At 42.3% G+C, this 15982-nt stretch overlaps 1 protein-coding gene across 2 annotated transcripts; it reads left to right on the forward strand.

Moving 5' to 3' along the window:
* Positions 1–446: 446 nt before the first annotated feature.
* Positions 447–12261, forward strand: LOC109300927 (heterochromatin-associated protein MENT-like). Of its 2 annotated transcripts, none has more exons than XM_019521819.1 (8): positions 447–523; positions 2494–2680; positions 3205–3309; positions 4481–4618; positions 5158–5275; positions 7610–7752; positions 8798–8965; positions 9653–12261. In XM_019521819.1, exons 2-8 carry the CDS (start codon positions 2513–2515, stop codon positions 10055–10057), a joined length of 1245 nt encoding a protein of 414 aa, XP_019377364.1. In that variant the 5' UTR covers positions 447–523; positions 2494–2512; the 3' UTR covers positions 10058–12261. The 2 variants fall into 2 exon arrangements, with proteins under 2 accessions (XP_019377364.1, XP_019377371.1); XM_019521826.1 differs by having other exon boundaries at positions 3205–3291.
* The last annotated feature ends 3721 nt before the right edge of the window (positions 12262–15982 follow it).

Here is a 15982-nt window from a genome sequence, read left to right on the forward strand (position 1 = left end):
GTGCCGCAGCCAGTACTGGAAGTGGCTGCAGTGATCATAGCGATTGGCCAGCACTTGCAGGGGGGGCACCGGCACTTCTGCCTGCCCTCCCTGCCCATCACCTAAGCAGTGAGCACAGCTGGTCAGGGGGTGCACTGGCACTTTCAGGAGGTGCACATGCATACCTGTGTACCCCCTACACGTTGCCACTGATAGGAACATTTGCCATCCTCTTTCTGTATGTGTTGAAAGCACAAACAACCTTGACTTAGAGAAGCTTCATTATTTGCACTCATCCATTAAATCTCACAGACTGCTGTTTAAATGTTGTTTAGTAGGCCAACAAGATATTCAGACTTGCAACAGAAGCTCTGAAAATTGGTGGGGAGGGGAAATGTCCAGGGAAATAAGGGTGGAGGATGTAGTGTAGAAGGAGAGGGAGGTGCAAACTGTTTTATATTTCTAAACTTATTCGTTGCCTAACAAGCAGACCCGGAACGTGACTGAAGACACAAGTTAACTCTTCTCTCTCACAGGATCTAAGGTAGCGTAAATATCTGTACGGTTCTATTTAGCTTTGATTGAAACCTCTTCTTAATCCCTACATGATAGGGCAGACAACTGATACATTTTATGCCATGGAATGAGAGAGAGAGAGAAAGAGAGAGTTTTATTTCTCAGGAAGTTTATTTAGATTTCAGAGTTCTTAGAAAATAGTGAGCAATAGTTCAGTGGAAGTTTAATGTGCAAGTCCTGGCTTAAATTCCCTCTTCTACCTCTAAGAAGCCTAGCCCATGTTGTCCACCTGCCAAAGGAGAGCCCCAACTCCTAGGAAATGTGTTATTCTGGGGTAGGAAGATGGGTCCATCCTTTCTGTTGAAACACGTTCAATTTCAGTGCAATAAATTGCGTCATACAGAGTATGAGTGGATGACTACAACCAAATGAACAGAATATTCACTGGGGAAGGGGGATGACATGGGGTCCAGTAAATTTAAGTATTTTATGTTAAACAATTATTGTATACAACTCTTAAATAGCTCCCTGGTCTCTCCTCTTCCAGGGAAAACTATGCTCAAGCTTGCTTCCTGTCATTGAATCTATGAAAAAGGAATAGCTTCCACATCCAAAAGGAAGGAAGGAAGAAATCCCACCTACAGTAGTTTAGTGATTTCAGTACTCTTCTGGTGGGTGGTAGATGTCAGTTTGAATAATCTCGAGCAGAGGACCCCAATTCTCCAACATCTTGAGGGAAAGATTCAGCTACTAAGTATGGGAATTAGTGAATGATGGTAGCACCTCCTGCACCTGCACCACCTTCACCTCCCTACTTTGGGCACAGCCCAATCTGTCCCCTGTGCTCCAAGAATGTGCATAAGGTCAGGCTCCCTGGACAATATAGGTGGAGGAGCAACTAACCTGAAGCACCTGCCAGAGCCCAGGTGTCAGTTTGGCTCCTAGTTGCTCAGCACCATAAGAACTGAAGACAGAAGCATAACTTTATGGGTCTGGGGAATTTTTATGACAAAAACTGAGGCACTTGGAGATTTTAAGTACTTCCAATAATACATGGCAACTAGCCAGGGACTTAAATATTGTAATTTTTAATTTTAATGGCCGTAGTGCAAGTTAAGAAGAATTTAGGACCATGAATCCTTTGGGGATGTAACTCTATTAGGCAACACTCACACTCACTGCAGTGAGTTTTGCTTGGGCAAAGGAAGAGCCTCAGAATTCAACCCAGGATTTCTTTCATAAAACTATAAGATTCAAGAGATGGTATATATGTTGGTGGGGAAAAAGTAAAAATGTGGTGAATTCATGTATGACGAAATTATTTTTTAAAGTCATGTGGATATTATTTTAGGAGGTAAAGAGAGCAGAGGGGGAGAAATAACAAGCTAGAGAATTTATTTTCCTACAAACCTAAACCAGGAAGAAAAATAGAACTAAATCATGATGCCTAGAAGCTAGAAGTTCACAAGACAGGAGGTGTTACTTGGTTTAAATAAGTAATAAACCCAACTGTTGTTGTTAGGTAACTCACCATGTCTGTATGCAGAATGAGCATATATCATTCATCAAACTGATGGTTCCTTTAGCAGGTATTGAGGTAGCAAGGAAGTTATGAGGACTAAAGAGGGAAAAAACCTAGTCCATTCATTAATAGGCCTCCTCCTCTTCTGCCATCTCAGAATCAGGAGTCATAGAGAATTATTCCAGGAATCAAAAGGAAATGGTTCCCAGTTAGTCTACTGGAACATCCTTGGGCAAAAAAATCAAAAAGAAGAAAAAAGCAAAATCAGCTAGGATAATACTTAGAGGGGAAAAAAATCTGTTGGTGTGTCTCTTCACAAAAGTTTGTATTTGTTTTTCATGCCTGCACAATATTTTGCATATTATATGAATATTAATACACTACCTCTAAGAGGAAGCATGGCACTCCACGGCAATGACTCAACTGGTCTTTAGAATTAAGGAGTGAAGGGGTAGTGACATCCTGTCTGTCATCAATTTGTCCTAGGTTATAACAATGGATTTACTCACAACATCCAATGGCGGTTTTGCCCTTGACCTTTTCACGAAGCTGAATGAGTCTTGTAAAGGAGATAACATTTTCTTTTCCCCTTGGAGCATCTCCATTGGTCTGGCAATGGTCTACCTGGGTGCAGGAGGTAACACTGCAACCGAGATGGCTGAGGTTGGTTCTGAAATTTGACTACGTACAGTACATACATAATAGCCGGTTCCTAAATATGCCACAGCAAGCTGATTGTACAGTGTTAAACAGAATGGTGAATAAAATGCACGTAGACTTTAGGGAATAAATTGACTGCAAATTTAATTTATTTCATAGAGATCCCCACCTTGTGCCACTAGGAGAAAAGATCTTGTAGGTATCATATACTGTGCATATTTCTTGACACTCTGAGCCAAATTCTAGTTATAGATGAGCCAGATTGTGGGTCAGCTGAAGGCCTCCTGGGAACTGCCAGATTATTATGTGGTTCCCATCTAAACTGAATGATTTAAGATAAAAGTGCTAAGTATCTCTTATTAGCAAATTAAGAAATAATGAGCATTGAGAATTGATTATAATAAGATTTTAACTCACGTCACTAGAAAGTACTTAATATTAATTTTACTCTAAAATAAATACTGTGTGTGTGTGTGTGTGTGTGTGTGTGTGTGTGTATTTATTATCTTTGCAAACTTTGCTTACAGGTTCTTCATTTTAACAAAGAGGAGAAGACTGTTGTTTCCCCTCGGTCATCGAATCCCTCTTGTGGGAGACCCAGGAAAAGGAAAATGGTATGTATTAGAACAGAGGTGGGCAAAATCCGGCCTGGCAACTGATTGTATCTAGCCTGTGGGTCAGCAGCCACAAAGCCATAAGATTCAGCCTGTAGGGAGCCAGCAGTGCCGGCTGCTGCATCGTGCTGGACAGGCAGCCCCGTCCTGGCCCCATCCACAGCTTACACTAGCTCCCACCCCATGTGCCAAAAGCAGTGCCAGTTGCATTCTGACATCAACTGTGGACACTGTCTGCAGATTCCTGGTGGGGACTGGGCAACTGCCTGGGATCATAGCTGATGTGCTGATGCAGCAGCATCACCTGCAGACCTGAGAGGATGCCCCAATCTCCAGGGGGAAGCTGCCGCCTGTCTGCAGCTGATTCTGGTTCCCACTCAGCACTGCTTCCGGTGCATGGGCCAGGAGCTGATGTAAGCTGCAGGGCCATTCTGGATGTGCGGGGCAGTTGGAAGGGAAAGGGGAGACAGAGAAAGAAGCAGCCCTGCCCATGATAAGCAGCAGCGGCTGGTGCTGGGTGCTAGGCAATTGCTGGACTTGGCAGTGGGTGCGCTTGCTGCTTCCAGGGCTGTTCTGGTTGGGTTGTCCAGAGCCTGTTCTGGGGCTGCCCTGCAGCTCCTTCCTCCCACCCTCACTCTATGATCTCTTTCTCAGTTATAAAATAACAATTAAAAACATTAAAATATAATACATAATACTTAATTACAAAAAGGAAAGAAAAATGTTTTAAAATATGTGTATTAAATTGTGACATTAATGAAAGTACTGAAATGACAATATAATTGACATATGACATATGATTGACAATGTCAATTACACCTTAAATTTGTCAATCAAACTAACAACTGTTGCTGATTTGCACAGATCAGCATTGTGTGAGCTCTAGGTGACCCCTACAGTAATTTAGCAATAAGAGATCAGTTGTGTTGAATAGTTATGTGGTGCCCCCTACCTTATTTAACCTTGAATAGTGCATGGAGCAGTTTTGGAGATTTTTGACCTGTCACGTGTACACACTGACGGCATAAATTGACATCCAGCATGTCAATTTAAGGGATACAGATTGAGACAACATGGAACCCCCCTTCCCCCCCGGTCATATGTTCAGGTGCCTTTAGATGTTACAAGGAATTAGAGGAGGTACAACATTTTCAGATACAAACATGATTTCCAAGTGTCTTCTTTAAAGGAACCTGAACAGAATGAAACTCGAGAAATCCATGTGGGTTTTAAGACACTCTTATCTGCAGTCAACAAACCTAACAAAAACTATGAGCTTAAAACTGCCAACAGATTGTATGAAGAAAAGACTTATCCCCTGGTTCAGGTAAGTTATGGGGCATTACTAAGCTGAAGGGAAAGTTCTGAAAAATGCTTTTGGTATTAACACTTTATATGGTCAAAATTTTTCCAGTTGAAGCCTTTTATTTCAATAGTGTTAAAATGTTTTCTTTCTTCTTTATAATTCTGAGTATTATATTGTACTGAAGCCTACATCGTAAAGCAGCAAGCAGCATAAAGTTCCACATTATCAATAAGTTCATTTTCATAATTCATTCAAAATAGCTGGATTTTTCATTCCATAGTACACATCAAAATTTTGACTCCTTGGTTCTAATTTGTGATTAAAAGAAATTTTGAAATGACAGAATTTCCCATAGAATGGAAAATTTATTGTGTAGATGACCTTACTGTTAGGGTGAATATTTTTTTAAAACACTGCTTTTAACATAAATTGAATTGTGCTTCCTTTAAGAATGTAATATTGTTATACAACAATCCAATTTCTTCAGCAACACTAACTTGAATTTATTGTAGTACCTATTTTAAATGGAAAAACAACATTTTTCCTGTTCTGATTTTCAGAGGTACTTACGGCTTGCTAAGAAATTTTACTGTGCAGAGCCACAAGCAGCTAACTTTAGGACAGCTGCTGAACAAGCCAGAAAAGAGATCAATTCCTGGGTCACCAACCAAACTGAGGGTAAGCTAAGGGGCAAATCCAAAACCTCTTCTTTCTGCCACCACAATCTGCTATGCCCTGTGACGGATAGCTTCATTTCTAATATATACAAATACCCTAGTAGCTAATATGGAAATAGCAGAGAGAGAGGTAGCAGGCAGGCAGATAGGCAATTGAACAGCTTCAAGTACTTTATGAAATAACTTACTGAATACAGTGGAAAAACTCCCATAGGTAGGAATGAGCCATGGGGAGAACTGCTAGAAGACAGCAGCATAGCCCTCTAACCTTGACTTCCAACCCTGCAAGGTTCCTTTCTTCATAGGCCCCAGTCAACACCAGCACTACAAGCACAGGATTTTACCCCAAGAACTCTCCATTTTGCTATCCTAATTCGTTGCAGACTTGTTCACTTGTGTTATCAGTTACTCCAGATCAAAGGGCTGTAGAAGTGGGAAGAAAATTAAGCCACTGTGGTTTGGTTGACATTTATACCTACTTTCAACAAATAAGACTGGCTTTTACAAGGGAAAGGCAGTGAAGTATCAGGCATCAAGTGTTATGTTTTGAGGCTCTTTTTATGAACCTTTCACACTGTAACTCCTCTCCAACATGTCCTTGAGTAACAAAGTTTTTTAAAAAGAAAGAAAGAAAGAAAAAAGATTAATTTGAGATTTTTTTTAAAGGGAAAATGAATTAGGCCTGAAAAATCACTTAGTGAGAACGGATGCCTGTAGATGTTCATGATTCGTGTTCTGACATGCTGTAATTACAGTGTGTTGGAGCAGACTTGATTGATTAAATGATACATTTAATTGAAGGATGGACCCATCCTCCTACCCTAGAATAACACATTTTCTAGAGGTTGGGGCCCTCCCCTGGGAGGTGGGAAACATGGGCTAGGCTTCCCAGAAGCAGAGGAGGGAATTTAAATCAGGACTTGCACATTAAACTTCCACTGAACTATTGCTCAGTATTTCTTAAGAAGGCTGAAATGTAAATTAACTTCCTGAGAGATAAAAGTAACGTCAACTCTCTCTCTTGTTGTATAACATAGAATATATCAGTTGTCTGCCCTATCATGTAGGGATTAATTAAGAAGCGGTTTCAATCAAAGCTAACAGAACTATACAGATATTTACACTACCTTAGATCCCATGAGAGAGAAGAGTTAACTTGTGTTTTTGGTCACATTCAGGGAATTTAAGCTAATTAGCATGCTCCAGCAGCCTTGGTATTCATGTATGCAGTGTCCCTGTGCTGCAGAGTGGCGGTGAGGGCACTTTAACTAAAGCTGATTAAACAAGCTTTAGTTAATGCACCCCCACTGCCATTTTGAAATGCGGGACACAATACATGAGACACTTCAGCTCTAATTAAAGTGCCCCTGCCCCTTGCTAGCAATAAAAACCTAGGATTCCGGACTAGCTCAGGGATTGACACGACACCTCGTTCGATGAATAACAGAAAGGCTTTCTTTACTACAAGCATTTAAAATCAAGTCAAGTGAGCACAAACCAAATCAAAGTCCAGTAATTAGCTATAAGGTGATGATTTCTCACCAAACAGGCGACAAAGAGGTGGTCTGTTTCTCTTCAACTTCTCGAGTAAGTTGGGTGCATCAGCAACTGGTGTCAAAGAGATTTCTCACTCTTGAAGCATGCACACGCTGTTTGCTGTTTTACTGCCTTTTTATACCCTTAGTTTAGCATCTTCGAAGCATTCTTTTAGTTGTGTAAATCAAGAAAGAATCCCAAGCAGTAATTGACAGGAAAAACCTGCTCATTACTGGTTATCAGAAATTTTTAATTTGAATGAGTTATCTTCTTTGGTAACAAGAGGTTATCCAGTTTGAAACATATCAAGAAACTGATTAATAGCCAGGAAAAACTTACTAAATCACGAGGAGACATCTATTACATATGGAGAATGTCTCTTCCTGCACATAAACACGAGTTAGTCGCAAAAGAAATATTTACCATACTAATTAATCAAGGATAGACATTTCATATGGTTACACACCAGACAACTAAGAGTCTGCTTGAAATCATTTTGAATATAGCAAGATGAGCTGGAAGAGATACTTCATTATTCCTTCTTAGATGGCCTAGCCATGAACTCGCATCCTGTTGCAATATGCAGTTAGCATTATTATTCTGTATTTTAACTTTTGTGAGTAGGCCCAAGCTTAGCATGAGTTTCAGAGTCATCACCCCCCACCCCACAGCACATGTAAAGACACAGTAGGGTTTTGAGGCTCAGACACTTCTTTGGGCAAAGAAGAAACAAATTTATAACAAGTCACTTGCAGTATCATATTGGAATAAAAACCTCAATTTTTCTGATATTTGAAAGGGAGAATCCAGGATCTGCTGCCTACAGGATCTGTTGACTCGCGGACTGCATTGGTCCTGGTAAATGCCATTTATTTCAACGGAAAATGGGAAAAGCAGTTTCTAAAGGAAAACACATCTGAAAGACCCTTCAGGGTTAGCAAGGTATGTTGCCCAAAATTCCTTGTTAACTAACTGTAGGAAACATCCAAAGAGCACAGTAGTCATTCACCTGCACTCTATATGTATTTATAACTGTATGGGCATGTCTACATGGGGCCATATGGTGCCTTTGTTACTGTGCTGTCATTTATTACTTCCTTTTGGAAGTACTAAAAGTAACAGCCTATACTGCACAGTGCCAGCCGCACACTGTTATTTTTGGCTGCTATGTCACTGCAGCAACATGCTATGTGGGAGGACATTGCTACGGCGACATAGCGGCAGCATCATGGTTTTGCCAATGGACGCTGCGGCACCATAGTGTCTTGTGTAGATGCACCATCTGCATTTAAAACTACTGGTAGCATTTAAGTAATTTGAGGTGACAACTTTATTACCGATTCCATCAGCTGCATAGGTTAGGTCAGTGTTTGAAACATGTGTTTTGCCTTCAAGGAGTGGCTGCTGGGTACCAGAAAACTAGGCCATTTTAATGAACACACTGTGACACTTAACTGGATGACAGATGTGAACAAATCTGGGCTACATTTCCAGACAGTATGTAAAAGACTACATAAGGGTCAAAGTCAATGGCTTTGTATCATTTCCATTGACTTGACAACTTTGTCTTGACTTTCCCTTTAAGAATTTGTGTTCCTTCATTTATGTTCCCCTGGAACTTGGGAGTTGTAAACAAAAAGTGAAATAGAAGAAAATATCGTGAAGCCTATGTAAATTTCTTAACACCCTTTGAAAAGCACTGCTTTGTAATGGAGCAACTTTTCAAACACTGAAAAGAGATCTCCTTTTCTGCCACGGTGGGGAAGGGAATGAAAGGAAACCCTCCTCTCAGTGACCTCTGACTCCTTGTGCCTAGGAGTTCCCTACAATCTCAGTGTCAGAGTGCTGTAGCATTTACACATGCCTGAAAAGTTCCCTCTCATTATGAGAACAAATGTCATGGTACAATGAGGTGAACCTTACAAGTCAGCTTTGGTGATAATGCAAATGTTTATTACTTATTTCCTTTTTTATATATATTTGACAGACCAAGACTAAACCAGTACAGATGATGTTTTTGAAAGATATGTTTAAAATACTTTGCATGGACACAATGAAACTCAAAATCATTGAGGTCCCATATATCAAAAACGAACTCAGCATGTTCATCCTCCTACCAGATGACATAAGTGATAGTACTACTGGTCTGGAAATGGTAAGACCATTATACCATAGTTCTGATAAATTAAAATGGAACTTAATATTTCTTCATTGCAGGGAAAAGCTCATAGTTTGGCAATATTTTCTATCTCAGTACATGCAGTTGTTGGTGCTTTTATAGCATGTAGGAGCCTTCTAGAGCACAGGCTGAAAACAGTTAAATAAAGCTGACCTATTCTGATGACACTATTAGCAATGGTACAACAGAAGTGGTATGACTGGTATCATGTATTGTTAGTGATACAGTGGCTATGACTGAAAGGTATTTTCCAGATTAGATGGAAACAATAGCCTTACATCCAAAAGAGCTTACAATATAATTTCAGTTGTGATACAAAGAAAAAGATGAACAAAAAATTGGGGGTGAAGGACAGGGCAAAGTTTGCAGCAAAAGGATGTCACTTTGATAGGTACACATCTTACATATGTTAGGACAAGGGATATGGGTCCCTGCCATGCGTATAGATTATTGTTAATTGTTATGATTATTATTAATATTACATGAACTCAGATATTTCTTTATTTGTGAAAAATATCAGAGATAAGGAATGGCTCTGTGGATGCAGTTCTTCAAGAAGCAAAGTAACCTCACCTCCTATTGAAGTAAATGAGAGCAAAAGTCACTCAGCAACTTGCACTTTAACTTAAGTTTTTTAATAAACTTTTTCTTGATTCACTGTAGCTAGAAAGAGAATTGACCTATGAGAAGTTAGCTGAATGGACCAGCCCAGACAGAATGGCAAAAGTTGAAGTGGAAATGTATCTGCCCAGGATCAAGCTGGAAGAGGGATATGACCTCAAATCAACTCTGATTAGCATGGGGATGCCAGACGCCTTTAGCCCAGGCACGGCAGATTTCACGGGGCTGTCTGACAGAAAGGATCTGTTTTTGTCAAAAATTTTTCACAAGTCTTTTGTTGAGGTCAATGAAGAAGGTACTGAGGCAGCAGCTGCCACTGGAATTGTTATAGCAGAGAGAGCACATCTAAAGGCTATAAAATTTAAGGCAGATCACCCTTTCATTTTCTTCATCAGGCATAACAAAACCAAGAGCATCCTCTTCTTTGGAAGGTTTTGCTCCCCCTAGAAAGTATTACTTTCTGCTAACAAAAAGCATCAGAAGTTCACTCTGCAGCTGGAAAATACCTGGCTCTCCAACCATTGCATTGATTGTAATCTTGCTCATAGCCCTGTGCAACCGCCTTCTTTAGTTCCAACATGGGCAACCTCAGGAACAACTATGTCTTAGAGACAACTGCAGAGGCACAATTCCTGCTGAGCTGCTTTGTTGTTCTAAGGAGATGCTCATCTATCACAGCTTCTGAAGGAGTGCAGTATACTCTGTCCTTGCATCAGGCCTACTCTCCTGGCCAGTATCTGTAGAGCAAATCATGGCTGTGTCCCTCTCTACCCACTTGTTTATAGGGTGGGGTAGAAGTTAAGAGATCTTGGGCCATGTTCTCACTCCCATGCTTGGAAACAAGAATGTGATCAGGTCTAAGCCTGGCCTACCAAGTATCTTAGTATCATAATTGCTGCCAGCATGCTAAACGACCATTTTACTTCTAACTACCATGTAGCACTTAATTATCAGCTCTCCTGGTGCCTTTAAAGAAAGGGTAATTGTTAATACATTATGACCTGTCTACAAATGCTAGGCACAGCATAGCCAATTAAAGATAAACATTCAGCCCTAGCTCTGAATGTAAAAATACTTCCTTTCAGGCTTTTATGAAGTTTCATGCTATTCCCCATGCATCTTCTTTTGTTTCTTTGGCAATTTTGTTAAATATGAATTACTTCTTATTTATACAGAACCATTTTTGGACGTTGCCATCTTGTTGAAACAACAAACAGTAACTGTTTGTGAGTGAGCTGCACCTAAGCTCCAAAGGTGTTTAAGAGCCTTTTATCCTTTTATTTTTTTTAAACCAACTGAAATTTGACAGATGCTTCCCCTTTTGACTTAACACCACTGTGGTTTGTCCACATTGGGTGCATCTACACGTACTCTTTACTGCGGACTTGACTAATTAGCTCTGCACTAGTGTGTCACTATCTACACATCCACCATTATGAGGGTGCAGTAAATGAACTAGCTCCGCTGTAGCTCGGAGATGATCCTATCTTACGGTGGAGTACGTAACTCTGTCGAAACAAATGTGTAGATGGTGACAGGGGCCAGCTGGGGCATGAGGGTGCTAGAGTGAGGGGGGCTGCCTGCTGCCTAGCCCCGCACTTTTTAGCACTTTTGTTCCTGAGTCAGCCTCTCTGCCATCCAATGCCACCACCCAGAGCCCGGAGATGACTCTCTGGCCTTCTCCCCAGATCAAGCTGCTATGGTCCTGGGTACACATGTAGACGCTGTACCCAGGAGCAGCTGGCTCTGGTACAAACTGCACCAGAGTTTATCACATCACCTTAATACATATCTAGATGCAGCCATTAAGTCTTACCACATGGGCCACATGAGTTCTTTCAAGCTCTTCTCATCAGGTAAGTGGTGAATGTGAAAGTATACAAAAATACCAAATTTCTTATTACAAATGTTCACTTTGGTAAATATTCATGATTTCAAGCAAAGCCAAACCCAAACCATGTGAGACCCCATCCTTGACAAAGCTTCTCTAAGTCAAGCCTTCCATTTGAAGATCATCCCTCAGATCCTTAAGAATTCCACATAGTTTTACTTATGTCAAAAGAAAGACTGGGAGAGGATCTAACGCTCTACCAACACCCACTTATCACACTAACAGAATTAAAAAAAAATCAGTCTGACCTCTCAGACTAGTAAAAAGATCACCCTTTCCCATGGTGCAATCAATATTTTATTTTTTGTCACTCATGTCCTGCCAGTATTGTTATGAAGCTATATATGGAATGTCATATTACTTAGACTCATGCTTGTTCTTGGATCTAATCTTCTAACACTCTTTGTAAGCCAGAAAGGCTGAGAATTATAATTAGCAGAGCTGATATCAAAATTGTCATTGATGTGTCCCGTTTGACGGTTATGCTTATGAAAATATGGTATAAAAACTGCAATACTCATACCTACTTCTTTTAAACTATTGTTAATGTAATTAATAGCTGGCTTTTAATTTGTACTCTCTCCCAAACCCTGTTTTTAGTAATACAACAGAAAAATAATGTATAATCTTAAAGAACACAGTTTAGCAAAGATGTTTGATACTAACATATATCCTAATGTGCTTTTAGCCCATATTTTACTCCACAGAAAGAATAGTGCGTATCTTGAATTCAAAGCAATAAAAAAAATTGACATGAAAATTCTAATTTGTGATTTAGCAAATTATACTCTATTCAGGTTTGTCTGTTTGTTGTGTTTATGATTCAAAATGTTCTTGATACTTGGCATGCTTTCCTTCCTGCACTTGCAAGTTGACAGCCGTCTCCTTGGTTGACCACAACCAGTTAAGATTTTTTAATATACTATTCTTAACTCCATAAGGTAGCAAAATGCTTAAGAACCTGTTAGTTAATGTTAGCTGACTCATTTGCTAGAGGTTATTTTTTCTGAGCGTATCGAGACCCTACAGATCTGCTGCTAGGAATCCGCTGCATGCAACAGATAGAAAATGTAACCTGAATACAGTAATTCAAATTAGTCATGTGTAGGTTTCCCTGTACCCAGGTAATTCACTAAAATAGCTTGTTTCTACATATGCATATTAACCCCCTCCATGCCCAGTCCCCCAAAACAGACCAAATTCAAGTGTGGCATGAGTCAGCATGTGCTTTCTGAGGTCGGTACACTTGAATACTGTTACAATGCTAAATTTAGCCCAGGTTAACCGCTGAAATTAGTCTGGTTTGTGCCAGTTGTTTGTGGCTCTGCTGGACCTGATTTTTGATTTGCTCAGCTGCCAAATGTGCTGATTTTTATATTGCGGACATACTGGTAATACAAATGTTGATCAAAATGATTTGGCTAAGGCAATAGAGGCTGATGCAGAAAGAGAGAAGGACTGTAAACCTGTTCGCTCCAAGCAAAACTGAAATAATGTACTCATGCAGAAAGGTGCACACCTAAAATTCCACTAGGATAACTTTGTACCTCTCCTCCATGAAAAATTATCTCTTGGTAAATGCAACCAATGCCTTCTCATATAACCCATTTGCCTCTCTTTTCCAGGCCAGGCATTATGCTGCTAGTAAAATTCTTCTCCAGGTCTCTCCTAAAATAACATGCTACCCCAATCACATTTCTTGGCAGGGGAGATCCCATGACCACAATGGTGGTGGGGGAAATACCCTGACCGAGGTAATACAATTAAAATGGCACTGTGTAGTGGAGGGTTGCACCCATGTCTGCTTGCGGACAGGACCCACTATGAGAGCCTCTATAGTTACCTTCCCAGGGGCCAGCTTCTACTGGGAGGATCTTGGCTACATACCAAGTTTATGGAAATGGGAGACTCCTCCCTAGCTTGCTCCTGCGACCCTCTGGCTAAGGGCAAGTCAAACTCGGGGGCATCCAGGATGCCTGCCAAATGGTTTGGAAGCATCTGAAGCTCCAGGCAGAGGTGGAGGATGTTTGCCAGTAGTAGAGCCACATTTAGTTCTTGAATGACTCACAGATTTGGAATTGATTTGGCTGATTTGACTTGGAACATGTAAAAGGCTCCTGGATTGGAGGATGGGGCTGAGCAGCCTCAATATAAACCCAGGCTCTGAGAGCTGAGCAGGCAGTTGCTGCAGGGAGCCAGGAGAACATCACCAGCTGAAGCTGCTGCTCCCAGAACACCTGGAGGTTCAGGGTAGGAACTATGGGGATGGAGGAGGTTCCTGGTCCTGGGGAATAACCTAAAAATACAGCCTTCTGGGGTTGGATGGTGTGGTGGGGCTGCCTGTGGTGGAGAGGTCCCCAGGAAATGCCCCACCAGTGCCTCCCTAGTGAAAGGTGAGTGTGGGGTGCTGTATAGCCTCACCCCCATGACCCAGAGGGGACAGGTGAGGGGTCCAAGCATTGTTATCAGGCCTGAGACCCAAGGGGCTTAAGGCCTAGTGACCCTAGTGAGGGCGTGTGAGAAGGCTGCATAGAGTAGGGTCTGCATGGGCGGGCTTGCAGGACTGTGCGTAGACTGGCCTTAGAGACTGACTGAGCTGTGTTTGGAGGGCCCGAGAAGGCAGACCCGTATGAGAGAGAGAGAGGCGAACATTAACCTGACCAGAGAAACCCTCGACTGGTCAGTGCTGGGGCCAGGATCAGAACGGTCGGAGGGCCAGAGCGCCCATTGTGATGGATGCCCAGAGCCAGGGGTCTGGGGCTCCGACTGGCCTAGAGACAAGGCCAGGGTCTGTGTGGTCAAAGGTCCCAGAGGGAGCCACTGCCAAGAGGGAGAAGGGTTCAGGGAACTTGGCAGCCCATAATGAGGAAGGAGTAGACAGCATGAGAAGGAGGAATCCAGTTGGGGTCCAAATGCCAGGCAGGCATAGAAGGATGTCCATTGTGGGGCTGGAGCCATTTAGTGAAGCCATCTGTGAGGCATAGGACATGGTATAAGGGACGGTTTGGAGCTGTGTATTACATACACCCTTGGCATCAGGCAGTAAATGGGCAGCCTCCTGTCTTATAAACAACTACTAATTAGTTACATCAAAGGTGTGGCAGGAGAGGCAAGTGGGAGGACTGCCCATGACAGGTGGGCAGGCCAAAGATTAGACCAGCTGTGAGACAGACCCTGTAACAGGGATGGTCCCTGCGTGGTCCTTCCAGGGTGGTGGAAGGCTGGGGCTAATGGGGCCCTGACTGTGAAGAAGTTTTTCCTAGAGTGCAGCCTGAAGCGGTCTTCCAGGAGTTTGCGGCCATTACTTCTGGCCCTCCCCAAGGGTGCCCTGGTGGGCAGTTGTTCATTGACTTCTCCAAAACACTTAGAGGTTTGATCCGTCTAGATATGAATAGCCTTTGCCTGTCTTTGACTATCATGTGAGTGGAGGAATACATCCATATCAAACACCATAACTCATGAAAACATGCAAAATGAGCTGTTTATAGACATCAAACACCCTATCTCAGGAAACCTAATTCAGGGACACATGGACGACTTTCTGTGAACACCTCAAAATATTGTGGGTTTGCGACCTATATTAAGATATACCTAATTTACATGCATTCAGGTATTTGCAAAACTAACATTACTGATCTGGTCCTGTACACCTATTTTTTCTATCCCAAAAGTTTCTTTTCATCCCTTTCAAATATTGGCAAGCCTGAGTGAGACTACATCAGAGCCTCTGTGTAAGAAGAATGAGATGCTCGGGGGTGGGGGGAAAGGGCATACAAGGAACAGCGTACCATGAATGAAACTGATATTTCTTATCCTCTCCTTTCCTGCCCTCAGCAGGGAGAAGAAGAAATGGTAAACAGAGTTCAGAGGAGCCCTCAGCACCGGGGTAGATTCACTGTGTGTTAAGTCTGCGTCTGTATGGGTGTTGCATTATCGCATGGTAAATCCGTGTGCGTGAGTATGGAATTATCATGTGTTACGCGTGTGGCATTACTACAGGTTAAGTTCCCGTGTGTGGGGCATTGTCACGTGTTAATTTTGTGTGTGTGTGTGTGTGAAGGTGGGTATGGAATTATTGCCTGTTAAGTCTGTGTGTGTGAAAATGGGTATGGGATTATCACGTGTTAAGTGTGTGGGGCATAACCGCAGGTTAAGTCCCCGTGTGCGTGTGCGGCGCTGTCGCGTGTGCGCGCGCGCACGTGAATGTGAGTGTAGAATTATCGCGGGTTGAATCTGTGCGTGTGTGAACATGGGTACGGGATTATCACGCGTTAAATGTGTGTGGAGTGGGGTGGCATTACCGCAGGTTAAGTCCCCGTGTGTGTGTGTGTGTGTGTGTGTGTGTGTGGCATTGTCGCGTGTTAAGTCCGTGCGTGTGTCCCCGCGTGTGTACGTGTAACCGTCGCACGAAAACCCCGCGCGGGGCCCCTACGGCCCGGCGCTGCGCGCTCCTCCCCCGTCCCCGCCCCGGCACCCCGCGC

The sequence above is a fragment of the Gavialis gangeticus genome, unplaced genomic scaffold (genome assembly GCF_001723915.1).
Source record: "Gavialis gangeticus isolate Ggan-Ray unplaced genomic scaffold, GavGan_comp1, whole genome shotgun sequence".
NCBI lineage: Eukaryota > Metazoa > Chordata > Crocodylia > Gavialidae > Gavialis > Gavialis gangeticus.

Excerpts from the sequence above, each read along its gene's own strand:
- LOC109300927 (XM_019521819.1), top strand. The coding sequence starts at position 2,513 with ATGGATTTACTCACAACATCCAATGGCGGTTTTGCCCTTGACCTTTTC. Across the intron at positions 2,681-3,204 it reads CTGCAACCGAGATGGCTGAG|GTTCTTCATTTTAACAAAGA; the intron begins GTTGGTTCTGAA and ends CTTTGCTTACAG. Across the intron at positions 8,966-9,652 it reads GTACTACTGGTCTGGAAATG|CTAGAAAGAGAATTGACCTA; the intron begins GTAAGACCATTA and ends GATTCACTGTAG.